This window comes from Pseudophryne corroboree, chromosome 2 (assembly GCF_028390025.1).
Source record: "Pseudophryne corroboree isolate aPseCor3 chromosome 2, aPseCor3.hap2, whole genome shotgun sequence".
In the NCBI taxonomy this organism is placed as follows: Eukaryota; Metazoa; Chordata; class Amphibia; order Anura; family Myobatrachidae; genus Pseudophryne; species Pseudophryne corroboree.
The window spans coordinates 8,759,984-8,780,386 of NC_086445.1; the positions used below are offsets into that span (position 1 = coordinate 8,759,984).

The 20,403-nt window shown below is 43.9% G+C and overlaps 1 protein-coding gene across 2 annotated transcripts in view; it reads right to left on the reverse strand.

Moving 5' to 3' along the window:
• Positions 1-20,403, reverse strand: part of LCMT2 (leucine carboxyl methyltransferase 2) — an 850,582-nt gene that overhangs the window by 163,445 nt on the left and 666,734 nt on the right. Inside the window, exon 13 of one of the 2 annotated variants that reach the window (XM_063950787.1) lies at positions 8,246-8,433. The exons of the other annotated variant lie outside the window; for it this stretch is intronic. Within the exon in view, the coding sequence (XP_063806857.1) occupies positions 8,246-8,433 (188 nt within the window). The remainder of the gene's footprint in view (positions 1-8,245; positions 8,434-20,403) is intronic. 2 annotated transcript variants of the gene reach the window in all.

The following is a 20,403-nucleotide window of genomic DNA, read 5'->3' on the forward strand; positions in this document are numbered from 1 at the left end:
GATGTGTGTGTACAATGTGTGGTGTGTGTACTGTAGGTATGTGTGTACACTGTATGTGTGATGTGTGTGTACAGTATGTGTGGTGTGTGTGTACTGTAGGTATGTGTACACTGTATGTGTGATGTGTGTGTACACTGTATGTGTGATGGTTGCGTATACTGTATGTGTGTACAGTATGTGTTTATACTGTATTTGTGTACTCAAGGTATATGTGTACACTGTATGTGTGATGTGTGTACAGTGTGTGTGGTGAGTGTACTGTGTGTGTGTGTACACTGTATGTGTGATGTGTGTGTACAGTATGTGTGGTGTGTGTACTGTATGTTTGTACACATTATGTGTGGTGTGTGTACTGTAGGTATGTGTGTACACTGTATGTGTGATGTGTGTGTACACTATGTGTGATGTGTGTGTACACTATGTGTGATGTGTGTGTATACTGTATGTGTGTGTATACTGTGTGTGTACACTGTGTGTGTAATGTGTGTACAGTATGTGTGTGTACAGTATGTGTGTACAGTGTGTGTGTATACTGTATGTGTGATGTGTGTGTACAGTATGTGTGTATACTGTATGTGTGTATACTGTATGTGTGATGTGTGTGTATACTGTGTGTGTATCCTGTATGTGTGTGTATACTGTATGTGTGATGTGTGCGTATACTGTATGTGTGTGTATTCTGTATGTGTGATGTGTGTATACTGTATGTGTGTGTACAGTATGTGTGTGTGTACAGTATGTGTGTGTACACTGTATGTGTGATATGTGTGTACAGTATGTGTGTGTATACTGTATGTGTGTGTACAGTGTGTGTGTATACTGTATGTGTGATGTGTGTATGTACAGTATGTGTGTATGTGTGTGTATACTGTATGTGTGATGTGCGTATACTGTATGTGTGTGTATACTGTATGTGTGATGTGTGTGTATACTATGTGTGTATACTGTATGTGTGTGTACACTGTATGTGTGATGTGTGTATACTGTATGTGTGTGTACAGTGTGTGTGTGTGTGTGTGTATACTGTATGTGTGATGTGTGTCTGTATACTGTATGTGTGTACAGTATGTGTGTGTATACTGTATGTGTGATGTGTGTGTATACTGTATGTGTGTGTATACTGTATGTGTGTATACTGTATGTGTGATGTGTGTATACTGTATGTGTGTGTACACTGTATGTGTGATGTGTGTGTACAGTATGTGTGTGTACAGTGTGTGTATATACTGTATGTGTGATGTGTGTATACTGTATGTGTGTGTGTACAGTATGTGTGTATACTGTATGTGTGATGTGTGTATACTGTGTGTGATGTGTGTGTATAATGTATGTGTGTATACTGTATGTGTGTATACTGTATGTGTGATGTGTCTGTATACTGTATGTGTGATGTGTGTATACTGTATGTGTGTGTACAGTATGTGTGTGTACACTGTATGTGTGATGTGTGTGTACAGTATGTGTGTGTATACTGTATGTGTGATGTGTGTGTATACTATATGTGTGTGTACAGTATGTGTGTATACTGTATGTGTGATGTGTATGTATACTGTATGTGTGTGTATACTGTATGTGTGATGTGTGTGTATACTGTATGTGTGATGTGTGTGTGTGTGTATACTGTATGTGTGATGTGTGTGTACAGTATGTGTGTGTACAGTGTGTGTGTGTATACTGTATGTGTGTGTACAGTATGTGTGTATACTGTATTTGTGTGTATATTGTATGTGTGATATGTGTGTATATTGTTTGTGTGTGTATACTGTATGTGTGATGTGTGTGTGTGTGTGTACAGTATGTGTGTATACTGTATGTGTATACTGTATGTGTGATGTGTGTGTGTATACGTTGTGTGTATACTGTATGTGTGATGTGTGTGTATACTGTATGTGTGTGTATACTGTATGTGTGATGAGTGTGTATACTGTATGTGTGTGTACAGTATGTGTGTATACTGTATGTGTGTGTGTATACTGTATGTGTATACTGTATGTGTGTGTATACTGTATGTGTGATGTGTGTGTGTATACTGTATGTGCGATGTGTGTGTATACTGTATGTGTGATGTGTGTGCCTGTGTACAGTATGTGTGTGTGTACACTGTGTGATGTGTGTGTACAGTATGTGTGTATACTGTATGTGTGTGTACAGTGTGTGTGTGTATACTGTATGTGTGATGTGTGTGTATACTGTATGTGTGTGTACAGTATGTGTGTATACTGTATGTGTGTATACTGTATGTGTGATGTGTGTGTATACTGTATGTGTGATGTGTGTATACTGTATGTGTGATGTGTGTGTATACTGTATGTGTGATGTGTGTATACTGTATGTGTGATGTGTGTGTATACTGTATGTGTGTATACTGTATGTGTGTGTATACTGTATGTGTGTGTATACTGTATGTGTGATGTGTGTGTATACTGTATGTGTGATGTGTGTGTATACTGTATGTGTGATGTGTGTGTACAGTATGTGTGTGACCAGTATGTGTGTATACTGTATGTGTGATGTGTGTGTATACTGTATGTGTGATGTGTGTGTATACTGTATGTGTGATGTGTGTGTGTACAGTATGTGTGGTGAGTTATCTTTCTCTTTACCAGGTGTATCTATCGGTAGGTCACGTTGGGATGTATGACCGTGTAACAATCTCAGCTTTCCGTTCCTTCCATTATTTACAAAAGAAACGGTTTGCTCTGTCTTTGCTTTTACTACACCCCCTAGTCATTGTCCATTCTATATTATTCCTCTGAACAACACTACTGTACTGGAATTATGGCTCCTCCATCCTGTCCCATACCAATCCTCACAGCTAGGTCACCCCCCAAATTTCCAGACACGCATTCAGAACCCAGCTAACCTGATCCCCACCTCCCCTGTCCCCTCCCTTCCCTTCTCCTGTGCACTCTGGAACGCTGGATCAATCTGCAACAAGCTGCCAACTATCCACAACCTCTTCATCTCCCACTCTTTTCACCTTCTCGCCATCATTGAAACCTGGCTCTCCTCCTCTGACACCCCTGCTGCCCTCTCCTACAGACGCATCTCCTTCACCCACACGGTCAGACCTGATGGCCGCCTGGGTGTAGGCGTGGAAATCCTTCTCTCCCCAAACTGCACCTTTCGTGTCCTCCCACCTGAGCCCTCCCTCACCTTCTCCACCTCTGAGGTCCACACTATCCGCCTCTTCTACCCCATTCAACTCCATGTGGCAGTGATCTACCGCCGCCCTGGCCGCTGTTCACCTTTCCTTGACAACATTGCTGCCTGGCTTCCCCACTCTCTCTCCTCCAACCTCCCCTCTATCATCCCTACTGACATCACTAATGCAACTTCCACTAATCTTCTTGCCCTTTCCACCTCCTTTGGACTTTCTCAATGGTCCTCCACCCCTATTCACAATCTCAGCCACTCCCTCGACCTTGTCTTCACCCACTGATGTGATCTCTCTGATTTATCAAACTCTTCCTTCCCTCTCTCTGACCACCATCTGCTTTCTTTCACCCTCTCATCCGCTTTCCTCCTCTTCATGCCCAGACCCACCATCACCAGACGCAATCTCGGGTCTCTCAACCCCACTTTCATGTCCTCCCTCGAGACATTCCTCTCTCTCCTCTTTCCACCATGACCTGTCCCAACCAGGCAGCCTTCTTCTATAACTCTTCCCTAATCGCTGCTCTCGACTCTGTGGCCCCCTTCTCCTCTGTCCCCACCCGCGGCTCCAAACCCCAACCCTGGCACACCAAACTAACACGATTCCTACAAAGATGTTCACGCTCCACAGAACGCTCCTGGAGGAGATCCCACTCTCTGGCGGACTTCCTCCACTTCAAGTTTATTCTCTCCTCCTACAGCTCTGCTCTTTCCCTCGCCAAGCAATCCTTTTTTCAAGCACTCATCTCTTCTCAGTCCTCCAGTCCACGCCGACTCTTTGAAACTTTCAACACTCTCCTTCGTCCTCCTCCCCTCCCCTTCCCCCTCACTGCCACTGACTTTGCCCCCTTCTTCATCTCCAAAATTGAGGGTATCCAAAATGACACCTCCTCCCATCACCCCTCTGCTGCCCCCCTGCCCCATCAACCCTCCCCTCCATCTATCCCACCTTGTGCTGCTTCCGTACCACCTCAGACAAGGAAGTCCACTCCCTCATCTTATCCTCCCCCCTCTCAACCTGCCCCCTGGAAGCCCTTCCCTCCCATCTTCTCCGCTCCCCCCCCCCCCTTACCCATTGCCTGCTCCCACCTTGCTCACCTCTTTAACCTATCGCTTTCTACCGGCATCTTTCCCTATTCATTCAAACATGCTCTGGTGTCCCCTATTCTCAAAAAAAAAAAAAACCCAACCTCGTCCTTTCATCACTCACTAGCTACCTCCCCAGCTCTCTTCTCCCATTTGCCTCCAAACTACTTGAACGTCTGGTCTACAGCCATATCACAAGCTAACCATCACGATTCGGGTTACTAGCCCCCAATATTTACCTGCTAAGTGCCTTCTGAGACTGGCCCGGCGTTCCAGGCCCGGATTCTACCTGCGCTGTCTGCGGGCAGCGCGCTGCATATCTCTGTCCCAAGGTACTCCTCTGTGATCACAGCAGTGCTGACATGGCAACGTCATAATAAGCATTCATCTGTTCAAAGTATGGCGTCTCCTGCCCTCTGCGGCCTCCACCGCCATTACTGCCGATTCTCACATGTGGAATACAAACAGACTTTCCCTCCAGTTTCAGACATGGGCGCAGCCATGTTTGTTTTTCATCACATGTTGTTTTCAGCCTATCCGCTGCAGTCTGGACTCTGTGTAATTATCCAGCCAATCCCTGCTCATCAGCTGGTATAACTATCCTGCTCCAGGGCTGGATAATCGTCAGTGCTTTGATTGTCAATCCTGCATACATGTCTCTCCTGTTTGGTGAATTCTCAGCTTGACTTTCCAGGTATTCCAGCTCCAGTGATTCAGCATCTCCAAAGAGACCGCCACCAATTACCATCCTGCGGTGCAGTCTGACTCCTGCAGTGTTCCAGCTCTGCTTCCTGACTTTCTACAGTGATCCTGATACCGGCTTCCAGCGCAGGTTCTGTTCTGCCCCCAGCGGTGTCCTGGTATCATTACTGTTTCCAGTCACCTACAGCATCGCACTCTAGCTTCTGTGGTAAAGTGTCACTGGCTTCCAGCTTCCGGCGTGTCATGTACATCGCTCTCAGCTTCCAGCAGTGATTGATCTTACCACCTGCCTACAGTGCTGCTTCATATCATCTCCAGCGGTATTCCTATATCCTTCTGCACTACTGCATCGCTCTCTAGCTTCAAGGTTCCTTCGTCCCTGGCTTCCAGCATTCAGCAGTGTTGGGTGTTACCATCTGTTCTCAGCGGTGCTTCATCTCATCCCCAGCGGTATTCATATATCGCCCTGCATACCATACCACACAACATCGGACCACAGTATCTATCGATGCTCACCATCGAACTGTTGCTCTACTGGTGAGTTCGGAGCATCTTTCCTCACACGGGTTCCGTCCGGTAGTCTCTGGAAATCCTATCTACATAATTCAACCTCAGTGTATCAGTGCCTATTCCAGTCTCCTGTCTACCACCTACTGAGCAGTACTTGCTGTTACTCATTACAGCGGTTAGCTGTGGCCACGGACTTTTCAAATCCGGTTATTGGCAAGGACGTTGTTATCTTGTTCTCCATAGCCACAGTCACAAATACCACTTTCATTCCCAGGAACTGTACTGGATTCTCATTCTGCACTCACTGCTGATGATAGCTCAATGCCAAGAGTTATACTGTGTGTTCAGTAAACTGTCTGTTATAATTTTACTCCGCTGTTGTGGTAACGCCTTCGAGTTCAAGGTATCTGCATGTCTAGGAACCTTATCTCACCTCCACGGTTCACTTAAACACCTGCCCCTACAACTGAGGCTTCCCACAGTCAGCCTCAGCCCTCAGTTGTGACACTACCTCTATGACAACTCCATCCTTGATCCAATACAATCTGGCTTTCACCCACTCCACCAAGACTGCCCTGGTGAAAGTCACCAATGATCTGCTTTCGGCCAAATCCAAGGGCCACTTCTCTCTGCTCATCCTTCTGGACCTCTCTGATGCCTTTGACACCGTGGATCATCCTCTCCTCCTCCGCACACTCCAAAACGTTGGCCTCTCTAGCGCTGTCCTTGACTGGTTTACCTCATACCTCACTAACCGCTCCTTCTCTGTGTCTGCCTCCGGAACCACCTCACACCCTTCCTGTTGGTGTCCCTCAGGGTTCTGACCTAGGCCCCCTTCTGTTCTCCCTGTACACCTCCTCCCTGGGTGCGCTCATTAACTCCTCTGGCCTTCAATACCTCTATGCTGATGACACACAACTCTACCTCTCCTCTCCTGATCTGTCCTTCTCTGTCCTCTCTCAGGTCTCCAGCTGCCTCTCTGCAATCTCCTCCTAGATGTCTGAGCGCTCTCTGAAGCTCAACATTGACAAAACTGAACTCATCATCTTTCCCCCAGCCAGAGCAACACCCCCTGCAACTATCTCTATCACTGTTGACAACACAATCATCTCCCCGGTTCCCCAACTCCGCTGCCTGGGCGTCACTCTTGACTCCTCCCACTCCTTTGCACCCCACATCCTAGCTCTAGCACAGTGATGGCTTTACCTTGACACTCCAGCTGTTGTTGAACTACACATCCCAGCATGCCCTGCATCAGTTTCGCTATTTGGCCATGCTAAAACTGATGCAGGGCATGCTCGGATGTGTAGTTCAACAACAGCTGGAGTGTCAAGGTTAGCCATCACTGCCCTAGCACAATTCTGTCGGTTCCAGCTACGCAACATTGCTCGCATCAGGCCATTTCTCTCCCAGAGTGCAACTAAACTAATCATCCACTCACTGGTCATCTCACGACTCGACTACTGCAATGTTCTCCTCACTGGCCTCACTTTCTCTCATATTGCTCCCCTCCAATCTGTCCTGAACGCCGCAGCTAGGCTCATCTTCCTCTCCCGCCGCATCACATTTGCCACTCCCGTTCCCCAATACCTGCACTGGCTCCATTCCCTTACAGAATCCTCTTCACACTCCTCACCCTCACATACAAGGTCATCTCTAATTCCACTGCTCCCTACATCTCCAACTTCCTCTCCCTTCATACTCCGTCCCGCCCCCTACGGTCGGCCGATGACCGTCACCTCTCCACCGCCCTGGTCACTGCTTCCCATGCACGAGTTCAAGACTATGTTCGTGCTGCACCTCTTCAGTGGAATGCGCTCCCCCGCTCCATTAGACTCTCCCCGACCTTGAAAGCTTCAAACGGGCACTAAAACCCCACCTATTCATCAAAGCATTCCCCTCCAATGCATAACCCAGTCCTGAGGCCACTCCTCCATCCCCCTGCCCTGAAGCCGCTCCTCCATCCCCCTGCCTTGAGGCCGCGTCTCCATCCCCCTGCCCTGAGGCCGCTCCTCCATCCCCCTGCCCTGAGGCCGCTCCTCCATCCCCCTGCCCTGAGGCCGCTCCTCCATCCCCCTGCCCTGAGGCCGCTCCTCCATCCCTCTGCCCTGAGGCCGCGTCTCCATCCCCCTGCCCTGAGGACACGCCTCCATCCCACTGCCTCATGCCTCGAACATCTCAGCTTTCCTTACATCCTGCCATCAGGTTACCTCCCACTTGCCTGCACCTCTTGTCATCTGTCTGTCGCCTCTCCCCACTAGATTGTTAGCTCTTCAGAGCAGGGCCCTCTTTCCTCTTGTTATCTAAGCCCTCGTCTCGACACATTTCACTCGCAGCTCTCTCCTACTCAGCGACCATCTTTACCGCTTTCTCTCCTGCTGGTAAAGGCTCATCTCTATCTATGGCCGCCAGCCACTAGTAGTACAATGATCACTCCCTCACTACTTACATCTCAGCTGTATTATGTATGAGAACGTGTGCTGCTCTGTGTTACCTGTACTCTATCTCTGTTATTTATCTACTGTAATGTAAGTTCTGTCTCCCTGTACTGTCCTCTGTACGGCGCTGCGAAACACTTGTGGCGCCCTATAAATATAATGTAATAATAATAATAGTCATTATCCAGAATGTCATCATTCCCTATAACAATATCATGATTGTGAGTAATGACAGTCACAGTGTGGACAGAATGTGTTAGTGTTAGGTTTAGGGGTCTAACAATTTAAAACATTATGTCGGCATATTACCATGGATAAGCATCCATGTTGACATTCTGGATGTGGAACATTACCTGGGTGTAAGCGGGGGGGTGGTCGGCAGCGTGTCCCAGATAAAGTGGGTTTCACAGGGTCGCAGGACAGTAATGAAGCCACTGGGGAGCCCAGACTGGAGAATCCCCCCTGATATTACCGCTCCCCCTTTCCATCCGCAGGAACTATGAGTGTGACACCCCATCGGGGCATCGCCCATTACAGGAACCTGCCAAGGTGAGAAGAAGTAGGAGTCAGGCTCTAACTATGATCTGAAGAGAAAAGCAACAAAAGCTGAAGGATAAAACAGACAAAATGTCATCAAAAGCAACAATAGATCTATAGAGTAAATTACATCGCCGTCCATCCCAGCGATGCTAATCTCATATGTACTAACAAATGCACTTACTATCCCCAATGTAATAATAGAGGCCCCCACCATACCTGTGAGAAGGTGTGCGGGGGGTCTCTGTGGGGTCCGTCATCTCCCGGCCCCGGGAGGTGGGGGATCGTGGAGCTAAACAAGCAGGCTGCCAGGACACAAGGACGGGGGTCGGTGTGAGCGGAGGGTGCGACGGGGTGCGGAAAGAAGCCCATAGAATTCTATAGGGTTTCCCCATAAAAAGATGGCGACACCCTTCACGACGATACGTGGGCGTCCAGGTCTTAGGACGTTTGAAAATGCAGTAAAACCCCCCCATTTTTCACTTGGTACATCCCACCATCAGCGATAACAATGTGTGTATAGTGTAATGTCACTTTCAGGGTCTGAACACGACTGTGGAGCACACCGTCAATTGGTGCAGCATACCGTCACACCGCTCACGCTCAGAACACCGGCTGATCTCGGAGGTTTGTGGTAATCCTTTACATGACATGGTTTTGCCGTGTAGATGATTGGTGAGATCGGCCGGCGTCCCGCACCTCTGCCAATCTCAGACCCTGTTATATATGTATAAGGAGGCTGGCCCGAAGCATGCTGGGAGCCCAAAAGTTTAACCATTTGGTGCCCTATCCTCTAACACCACCTACAACCAAATGTAAATCCTGTGGATCTACTGTGGACCCTGAAGGAGAAATGTTTGTACGCTTTCTCTTTGCTTTCTGCCCGGCAGTGAGAAGCCTTGGAGCCATCTTAGCACAAGCTGTTGTCATGTTCAGCTCTTGGTGCAGTTTCTCTGTTGATGTTTACCACATCTGCTGTCATTCAGTCACAGGTCAGTCGTCAATTCAAACAACTGTTGCAATTTCTTCCACATTTTCATCTGTTTGATGTGCAGGGTCTTCCGGGACGCTCATCATCTTCCACATCCTCACATCTGTCACTAATATCTTTTGTGCCACCCAAACACATGTGCAATCTGCCCCGTAAGCCTCGGTTAGCATGTGTTTTGAGGGGATGGGAAAGAATTGGACTTTGGGTGGCGCACTAGAGCTAAATAATAACTTTTATTTCTATTAGATGTAAAAAGCCAGTAACTGTGAAATATTAGCATAAAACTAGACAAGTGCAACATATATCGTTAAAAAAACACACTCTTTTATTCCAATGTGCTGTGCAATGTCTTATATGATTTATAACGTTATCGTAGGTTCTATGACCTTGTACATAAATTGAGTTAGTGCTGTCAAAATGTAATCCCAATAATCAATTGGGTGTATTAGGTGCGAACGTCAGTGTGATAGTCACACGTGTAATATCAGATTTTATTTAAACTCAGGTAAGTATCCTATAGTCCATTATTCCATATACATAGAGGAGAGCTGATAGGCTGATGATTAGTATTCCCACTTCATCAGCTGTTCATATAAAAGGCGTTTTCACACTCTATTCCATGTGCATGTCTAATAATATAGTGTCAGTCAGTTATTAGGACCATAACCTATGAGGGATACTATTTGAATTCACCTATTTATTATATTACTTTAGCTGATCGTATTATGTGTGATATAGCACAGAGTGATTTGTTGTTCCTTATACCAGACACTGAGGAAATGTATCAGCTGTTTGTGTGCATGAGAGCGCAGCTGCAGCCAGAACACAGATAGAGAAAGGCAGTGCGGCTTGTGAGAAGGCGACATTGTAACTACAGCTGTGTATGTATCAATTCACAGGCTACACACAGGGTATCTCTGCCTGACACAGCTTATACATGTGAGAAGGCGACATTGTAACTACAGCTTATGTTCAGTGTATGTATCAATTCACAGGCTACACACAGGGTATCTATACCTGACACAGCTTATACATGTGAGAAGGTGACATTGTAACTACAGCTTAATGTTCAGTGTATGTATCAATTCACAGGCTACACACAGGGTATCAATGCCTGACAAAGCTTATACATGTGAGAAGGCGACATTGTAACTACAGCTTAATGTTCAGTGTATGTATCAATTCACAGGCTACACACAGGGTATCTATACCTGACACAGCTTATACATGTGAGAAGGTGACATTGTAACTACAGCTTAATGTTCAGTGTATGTATCAATTCACAGGCTACACACAGGGTATCTATGCCTGACACAGCTTATACATGAGAAGGCGACATTGTAACTACAGCTTAATGTTCAGTGTATGTATCAATTCACAGGCTACACACAGGGTATCTATACCTGACACAGCTTATACATGTGAGAAGGCGACATTGTAACTACAGCTTATGTTCAGTGTATGTATCAATTCACAGGCTACACACAGGGTATCTATGCCTGACACAGCTTATACATGTGAGAAGGCGACATTGTAACTACAGCTTATGTTCAGTGTATGTATCAATTCACAGGCTACACACAGGGTATCTATGCCTGACACAGCTTATACATGTGAGAAGGTGACATTGTAACTACAGCTTAATGTTCAGTGTATGTATCAATTCACAGGCTACACACAGGGTATCTATGCCTGACACAGCTTATACATGTGAGAAGGCGACATTGTAACTACAGCTTAATGTTCAGTGTATGTATCAATTCACAGGCTACACACAGGGTATCTCTGCCTGACACAGCTTATACATGTGAGAAGGCGACATTGTAACTACAGCTTAATGTTCAGTGTATGTATCAATTCACAGGCTACACACAGGGTATCTATGCCTGACACAGCTTATACATAAGAGAAGGCGACATTGTAACTACAGCTTAATGTTCAGTGTATGTATCAATTCACAGGCTACACACAGGGTATCTATGCCTGACACAGCTTATACATGTGAGAAGGTGACATTGTAACTACAGCTTAATGTTCAGTGTATGTATCAATTCACAGGCTACACACAGGGTATCTATACCTGACACAGCTTATACATGTGAGAAGGTGACATTGTAACTACAGCTTAATGTTCAGTGTATGTATCAATTCACAGGCTACACACAGGGTATCTATGCCTGACACAGCTTATACATGTGAGAAGGTGACATTGTAACTACAGCTTAATGTTCAGTGTATGTATCAATTCACAGGCTACACACAGGGTATCTATACCTGACACAGCTTATACATGTGAGAAGGCGACATTGTAACTACAGCTTAATGTTCAGTGTATGTATCAATTCACAGGCTACACACAGGGTATCTATGCCTGACACAGCTTATACATGTGAGAAGGCGACATTGTAACTACAGCTTAATGTTCAGTGTATGTATCAATTCACAGGCTGCACACAGGGTATCTATGCCTGACAAAGCTTATACATGTGAGAAGGTGACATTGTAACTACAGCTTAATGTTCAGTGTATGTATCAATTCACAGGCTACACACAGGGTATCTATGCCTGACACAGCTTATACATGTGAGAAGGTGACATTGTAACTACAGCTTAATGTTCAGTGTATGTATCAATTCACAGGCTACACACAGGGTATCTATGCCTGACACAGCTTATACATGTGAGAAGGCGACATTGTAACTACAGCTTAATGTTCAGTGTATGTATCAATTCACAGGCTGCACACAGGGTATCTATGCCTGACAAAGCTTATACATGTGAGAAGGTGACATTGTAACTACAGCTTAATGTTCAGTGTATGTATCAATTCACAGGCTACACACAGGGTATCTATGCCTGACACAGCTTATACATGTGAGAAGGTGACATTGTAACTACAGCTTAATGTTCAGTGTATGTATCAATTCACAGGCTACACACAGGGTATCTATACCTGACACAGCTTATACATGTGAGAAGGCGACATTGTAACTACAGCTTAATGTTCAGTGTATGTATCAATTCACAGGCTACACACAGGGTATCTATGCCTGACACAGCTTATACATGTGAGAAAGCAACATTGTAACTACAGCTTATGTTCAGTGTATGTATCAATTCACAGGCTACACACAGGGTATCTATGCCTGACACAGCTTATACATGTGAGAAGGCGACATTGTAACTACAGCTTAATGTTCAGTGTATGTATCAATTCACAGGCTACACACAGGGTATCTATGCCTGACAAAGCTTATACATGTGAGAAGGTGACATTGTAACTACAGCTTAATGTTCAGTGTATGTAACAATTCACAGGCTACACACAGGGTATCTATGCCTGACACAGCTTATACATGAGAAGGCGACATTGTAACTACAGCTTAATGTTCAGTGTATGTATCAATTCACAGGCTACACACAGGGTATCTATGCCTGACACAGCTTATACATGAGAAGGCGACATTGTAACTACAGCTTAATGTTCAGTGTATGTATCAATTCACAGGCTACACACAGGGTATCTATGCCTGACACAGCTTATACATGTGAGAAGGTGACATTGTAACTACAGCTTAATGTTCAGTGTATGTAACAATTCACAGGCTACACACAGGGTATCTATGCCTGACACAGCTTATACATGTGAGAAGGCGACATTGTAACTACAGCTTAATGTTCAGTGTATGTATCAATTCACAGGCTACACACAGGGTATCTCTGCCTGACACAGCTTATACATGTGAGAAGGTGACATTGTAACTACAGCTTAATGTTCAGTGTATGTATCAATTCACAGGCTACACACAGGGTATCTCTGCCTGACACAGCTTATACATGTGAGAAGGTGACATTGTAACTACAGCTTAATGTTCAGTGTATGTATCAATTCACAGGCTACACACAGGGTATCTATGCCTGACACAGCTTATACATGTGAGAAGGCGACATTGTAACTACAGCTTAATGTTCAGTGTATGTATCAATTCACAGGCTACACACAGGGTATCTATGCCTGACACAGCTTATACATGTGAGAAGGTGACATTGTAACTACAGCTTAATGTTCAGTGTATGTATCAATTCACAGGCTACACACAGGGTATCTCTGCCTGACACAGCTTATACATGTGAGAAGGCGACATTGTAACTACAGCTTAATGTTCAGTGTATGTATCAATTCACAGGCTACACACAGGGTATCTCTGCCTGACACAGCTTATACATGTGAGAAGGTGACATTGTAACTACAGCTTAATGTTCAGTGTATGTATCAATTCACAGGCTACACACAGGGTATCTATGCCTGACACAGCTTATACATGTGAGAAGGCGACATTGTAACTACAGCTTAATGTTCAGTGTATGTATCAATTCACAGGCTACACACAGGGTATCTATGCCTGACACAGCTTATACATGTGAGAAGGCGACATTGTAACTACAGCTTAATGTTCAGTGTATGTAACAATTCACAGGCTACACACAGGGTATCTATGCCTGACACAGCTTATACATGTGAGAAGGCGACATTGTAACTACAGCTTAATGTTCAGTGTATGTATCAATTCACAGGCTACACACAGGGTATCTCTGCCTGACAAAGCTTATACATGTAAGAAGGCGACATTGTAACTACAGCTTAATGTTCAGTGTATGTATCAATTCACAGGCTACACACAGGGTATCTATGCCTGACACAGCTTATACATGTGAGAAGGCGACATTGTAACTACAGCTTAATGTTCAGTGTATGTATCAATTCACAGGCTACACACAGGGTATCTATGCCTGACACAGCTTATACATGTGAGAAGGTGACATTGTAACTACAGCTTAATGTTCAGTGTATGTATCAATTCACAGGCTACACACAGGGTATCTCTGCCTGACACAGCTTATACATGTGAGAAGGTGACATTGTAACTACAGCTTAATGTTCAGTGTATGTATCAATTCACAGGCTACACACAGGGTATCTCTGCCTGACACAGCTTATACATGTGAGAAGGTGACATTGTAACTACAGCTTAATGTTCAGTGTATGTATCAATTCACAGGCTACACACAGGGTATCTATGCCTGACACAGCTTATACATGTGAGAAGGCGACATTGTAACTACAGCTTAATGTTCAGTGTATGTATCAATTCACAGGCTACACACAGGGTATCTCTGCCTGACACAGCTTATACATGTGAGAAGGTGACATTGTAACTACAGCTTAATGTTCAGTGTATGTATCAATTCACAGGCTACACACAGGGTATCTCTGCCTGACACAGCTTATACATGTGAGAAGGTGACATTGTAACTACAGCTTAATGTTCAGTGTATGTATCAATTCACAGGCTACACACAGGGTATCTCTGCCTGACACAGCTTATACATGTGAGAAGGTGACATTGTAACTACAGCTTAATGTTCAGTGTATGTATCAATTCACAGGCTACACACAGGGTATCTATGCCTGACACAGCTTATACATGTGAGAAGGCGACATTGTAACTACAGCTTAATGTTCAGTGTATGTATCAATTCACAGGCTACACACAGGGTATCTATGCCTGACACAGCTTATACATGTGAGAAGGCGACATTGTAACTACAGCTTAATGTTCAGTGTATGTAACAATTCACAGGCTACACACAGGGTATCTATGCCTGACACAGCTTATACATGTGAGAAGGCGACATTGTAACTACAGCTTAATGTTCAGTGTATGTATCAATTCACAGGCTACACACAGGGTATCTCTGCCTGACACAGCTTATACATGTGAGAAGGTGACATTGTAACTACAGCTTAATGTTCAGTGTATGTATCAATTCACAGGCTACACACAGGGTATCTCTGCCTGACACAGCTTATACATGTGAGAAGGTGACATTGTAACTACAGCTTAATGTTCAGTGTATGTATCAATTCACAGGCTACACACAGGGTATCTCTGCCTGACACAGCTTATACATGTGAGAAGGTGACATTGTAACTACAGCTTAATGTTCAGTGTATGTATCAATTCACAGGCTACACACAGGGTATCTATGCCTGACACAGCTTATACATGTGAGAAGGCGACATTGTAACTACAGCTTAATGTTCAGTGTATGTATCAATTCACAGGCTACACACAGGGTATCTATGCCTGACACAGCTTATACATGTGAGAAGGTGACATTGTAACTACAGCTTAATGTTCAGTGTATGTATCAATTCACAGGCTACACACAGGGTATCTCTGCCTGACAAAGCTTATACATGAGAAGGCGACATTGTAACTACAGCTTAATGTTCAGTGTATGTATCAATTCACAGGCTACACACAGGGTATCTCTGCCTGACACAGCTTATACATGTGAGAAAGCGACATTGTAACTACAGCTTAATGTTCAGTGTATGTATCAATTCACAGGCTACACACAGGGTATCTCTGCCTGACACAGCTTATACATGAGAAGGCGACATTGTAACTACAGCTTAATGTTCAGTGTATGTATCAATTCACAGGCTACACACAGGGTATCTATGCCTGACACAGCTTATACATGTGAGAAGGCGACATTGTAACTACAGCTTAATGTTCAGTGTATGTATCAATTCACAGGCTACACACAGGGTATCTCTGCCTGACACAGCTTATACATGTGAGAAAGCGACATTGTAACTACAGCTTAATGTTCAGTGTATGTATCAATTCACAGGCTACACACAGGGTATCTCTGCCTGACACAGCTTATACATGAGAAGGCGACATTGTAACTACAGCTTAATGTTCAGTGTATGTATCAATTCACAGGCTACACACAGGGTATCTATACCTGACAAAGCTTATACATGAGAAGGCGACATTGTAACTACAGCTTAATGTTCAGTGTATGTAACAATTCACAGGCTACACACAGGGTATCTATGCCTGACACAGCTTATACATGTGAGAAGGCGACATTGTAACTACAGCTTAATGTTCAGTGTATGTATCAATTCACAGGCTACACACAGGGTATCTATGCCTGACACAGCTTATACATGTGAGAAGGCGACATTGTAACTACAGCTTAATGTTCAGTGTATGTATCAATTCACAGGCTACACACAGGGTATCTCTGCCTGACACAGCTTATACATGTGAGAAAGCGACATTGTAACTACAGCTTAATGTTCAGTGTATGTATCAATTCACAGGCTACACACAGGGTATCTCTGCCTGACACAGCTTATACATGAGAAGGCGACATTGTAACTACAGCTTAATGTTCAGTGTATGTATCAATTCACAGGCTACACACAGGGTATATATGCCTGACACAGCTTATACATGTGAGAAGGTGACATTGTAACTACAGCTTAATGTTCAGTGTATGTATCAATTCACAGGCTACACACAGGGTATATATGCCTGACAAAGCTTATACATGTGAGAAGGCGACATTGTAACTACAGCTTAATGTTCAGTGTATGTATCAATTCACAGGCTACACACAGGGTATCTATGCCTGACAAAGCTTATACATGAGAAGGCGACATTGTAACTACAGCTTAATGTTCAGTGTATGTATCAATTCACAGGCTACACACAGGGTATCTATGCCTGACACAGCTTATACATGAGAAGGCGACATTGTAACTACAGCTTAATGTTCAGTGTATGTATCAATTCACAGGCTACACACAGGGTATCTCTGCCTGACACAGCTTATACATGTGAGAAGGCGACATTGTAACTAGAGCTTAATGTTCAGTGTATGTATCAATTCACAGGCTACACACAGGGTATCTATGCCTGACACAGCTTATACATGTGAGAAGGCGACATTGTAACTACAGCTTAATGTTCAGTGTATGTATCAATTCACAGGCTACACACAGGGTATCTATGCCTGACACAGCTTATACATGTGAGAAGGCGACATTGTAACTACAGCTTAATGTTCAGTGTATGTATCAATTCACAGGCTACACACAGGGTATCTATGCCTGACACAGCTTATACATGTGAGAAGGCGACATTGTAACTACAGCTTAATGTTCAGTGTATGTATCAATTCACAGGCTACACACAGGGTATCTATGCCTGACACAGCTTATACATGTGAGAAGGTGACATTGTAACTACAGCTTAATGTTCAGTGTATGTATCAATTCACAGGCTACACACAGGGTATCTATACCTGACAAAGCTTATACATGAGAAGGCGACATTGTAACTACAGCTTAATGTTCAGTGTATGTAACAATTCACAGGCTACACACAGGGTATCTATGCCTGACACAGCTTATACATGTGAGAAGGCGACATTGTAACTACAGCTTAATGTTCAGTGTATGTATCAATTCACAGGCTACACACAGGGTATCTATGCCTGACAAAGCTTATACATGTAAGAAGGTGACATTGTAACTACAGCTTAATGTTCAGTGTATGTATCAATTCACAGGCTACACACAGGGTATCTATGCCTGACAAAGCTTATACATGAGAAGGCGACATTGTAACTACAGCTTAATGTTCAGTGTATGTATCAATTCACAGGCTACACACAGGGTATCTATACCTGACAAAGCTTATACATGAGAAGGCGACATTGTAACTACAGCTTAATGTTCAGTGTATGTAACAATTCACAGGCTACACACAGGGTATCTATGCCTGACACAGCTTATACATGTGAGAAGGCGACATTGTAACTACAGCTTAATGTTCAGTGTATGTATCAATTCACAGGCTACACACAGGGTATCTATGCCTGACACAGCTTATACATGTGAGAAGGCGACATTGTAACTACAGCTTAATGTTCAGTGTATGTATCAATTCACAGGCTACACACAGGGTATCTATGCCTGACAAAGCTTATACATGTAAGAAGGTGACATTGTAACTACAGCTTAATGTTCAGTATATGTAACAATTCACAGGCTACACACAGGGTATCTATGCCTGACACAGCTTATACATGTGAGAAGGCGACATTGTAACTACAGCTTAATGTTCAGTGTATGTATCAATTCACAGGCTACACACAGGGTATCTATGCCTGACAAAGCTTATACATGAGAAGGCGACATTGTAACTACAGCTTAATGTTCAGTGTATGTATCAATTCACAGGCTACACACAGGGTATCTATACCTGACACAGCTTATACATGAGAGAAGGTGACATTGTAACTACAGCTTAATGTTCAGTGTATGTATCAATTCACAGGCTACACACAGGGTATCTATGCCTGACACAGCTTATACATGAGAGAAGGTGACATTGTAACTACAGCTTAATGTTCAGTGTATGTATCAATTCACAGGCTACACACAGGGTATCTATGCCTGACACAGCTTATACATGTGAGAAGGTGACATTGTAACTACAGCTTAATGTTCAGTGTATGTATCAATTCACAGGCTACACACAGGGTATCTATGCCTGACACAGCTTATACATGAGAGAAGGTGACATTGTAACTACAGCTTAATGTTCAGTGTATGTATCAATTCACAGGCTACACACAGGGTATCTATGCCTGACAAAGCTTATACATGTGAGAAGGTGACATTGTAACTACAGCTTAATGTTCAGTGTATGTATCAATTCACAGGCTACACACAGGGTATCTATGCCTGACAAAGCTTATACATGTGAGAAGGTGACATTGTAACTACAACTTAATGTTCAGTGTATGTAACAATTCACAGGCTACACACAGGGTATCTATGCCTGACACAGCTTATACATGAGAAGGCAACATTGTAACTACAGCTTAATGTTCAGTGTATGTATCAATTCACAGGCTACACACAGGGTATCTATGCCTGACAAAGCTTATACATGTGAGAAGGTGACATTGTAACTACAGCTTAATGTTCAGTGTATGTATCAATTCACAGGCTACACACAGGGTATCTCTGCCTGACAAAGCTTATACATGTGAGGTGACATTGTAACTACAGCTTAATGTTCAGTGTATGTATCAATTCACAGGCTACACACAGGGTATCTATACCTGACACAGCTTATACATGTGAGAAGGCGACATTGTAACTACAGCTTAATGTTCAGTGTATGTATCAATTCACAGGCTACACACAGGGTATCTATGCCTGACAAAGCTTATACATGTGAGAAGGCGACATTGTAACTACAGCTTAATGTTCAGTGTATGTATCAATTCACAGGCTACACACAGGGTATCTATGCCTGACAAAGCTTATACATGTGAGAAGGTGACATTGTAACTACAACTTAATGTTCAGTGTATGTAACAATTCACAGGCTACACACAGGGTATCTATGCCTGACACAGCTTATACATGAGAAGGCAACATTGTAACTACAGCTTAATGTTCAGTGTATGTATCAATTCACAGGCTACACACAGGGTATCTATGCCTGACAAAGCTTATACATGTGAGAAGGCGACATTGTAACTACAGCTTATGTTCAGTGTATGTATCAATTCACAGGCTACACACAGGGTATCTCTGCCTGACACAGCTTATACATGAGAAGGCGACATTGTAACTACAGCTTATGTTCAGTGTATGTATCAATTCACAGGCTACACACAGGGTATCTATGCCTGACACAGCTTATACATGTGAGAAGGTGACATTGTAACTACAGCTTAATGTTCAGTGTATGTATCAATTCACAGGCTACACACAGGGTATCTATGCCTGACACAGCTTATACATGAGAGAAGGTGACATTGTAACTACAGCTTAATGTTCAGTGTATGTATCAATTCACAGGCTACACACAGGGTATCTATGCCTGACACAGCTTATACATGTGAGAAGGTGACATTGTAACTACAGCTTAATGTTCAGTGTATGTATCAATTCACAGGCTACACACAGGATATCTATGCCTGACAAAGCTTATACATGTGAGAAGGCGACATTGTAACTACAGCTTAATGTTCAGTGTATGTATCAATTCACAGGCTACACACAGGGTATCTATGCCTGACAAAGCTTATACA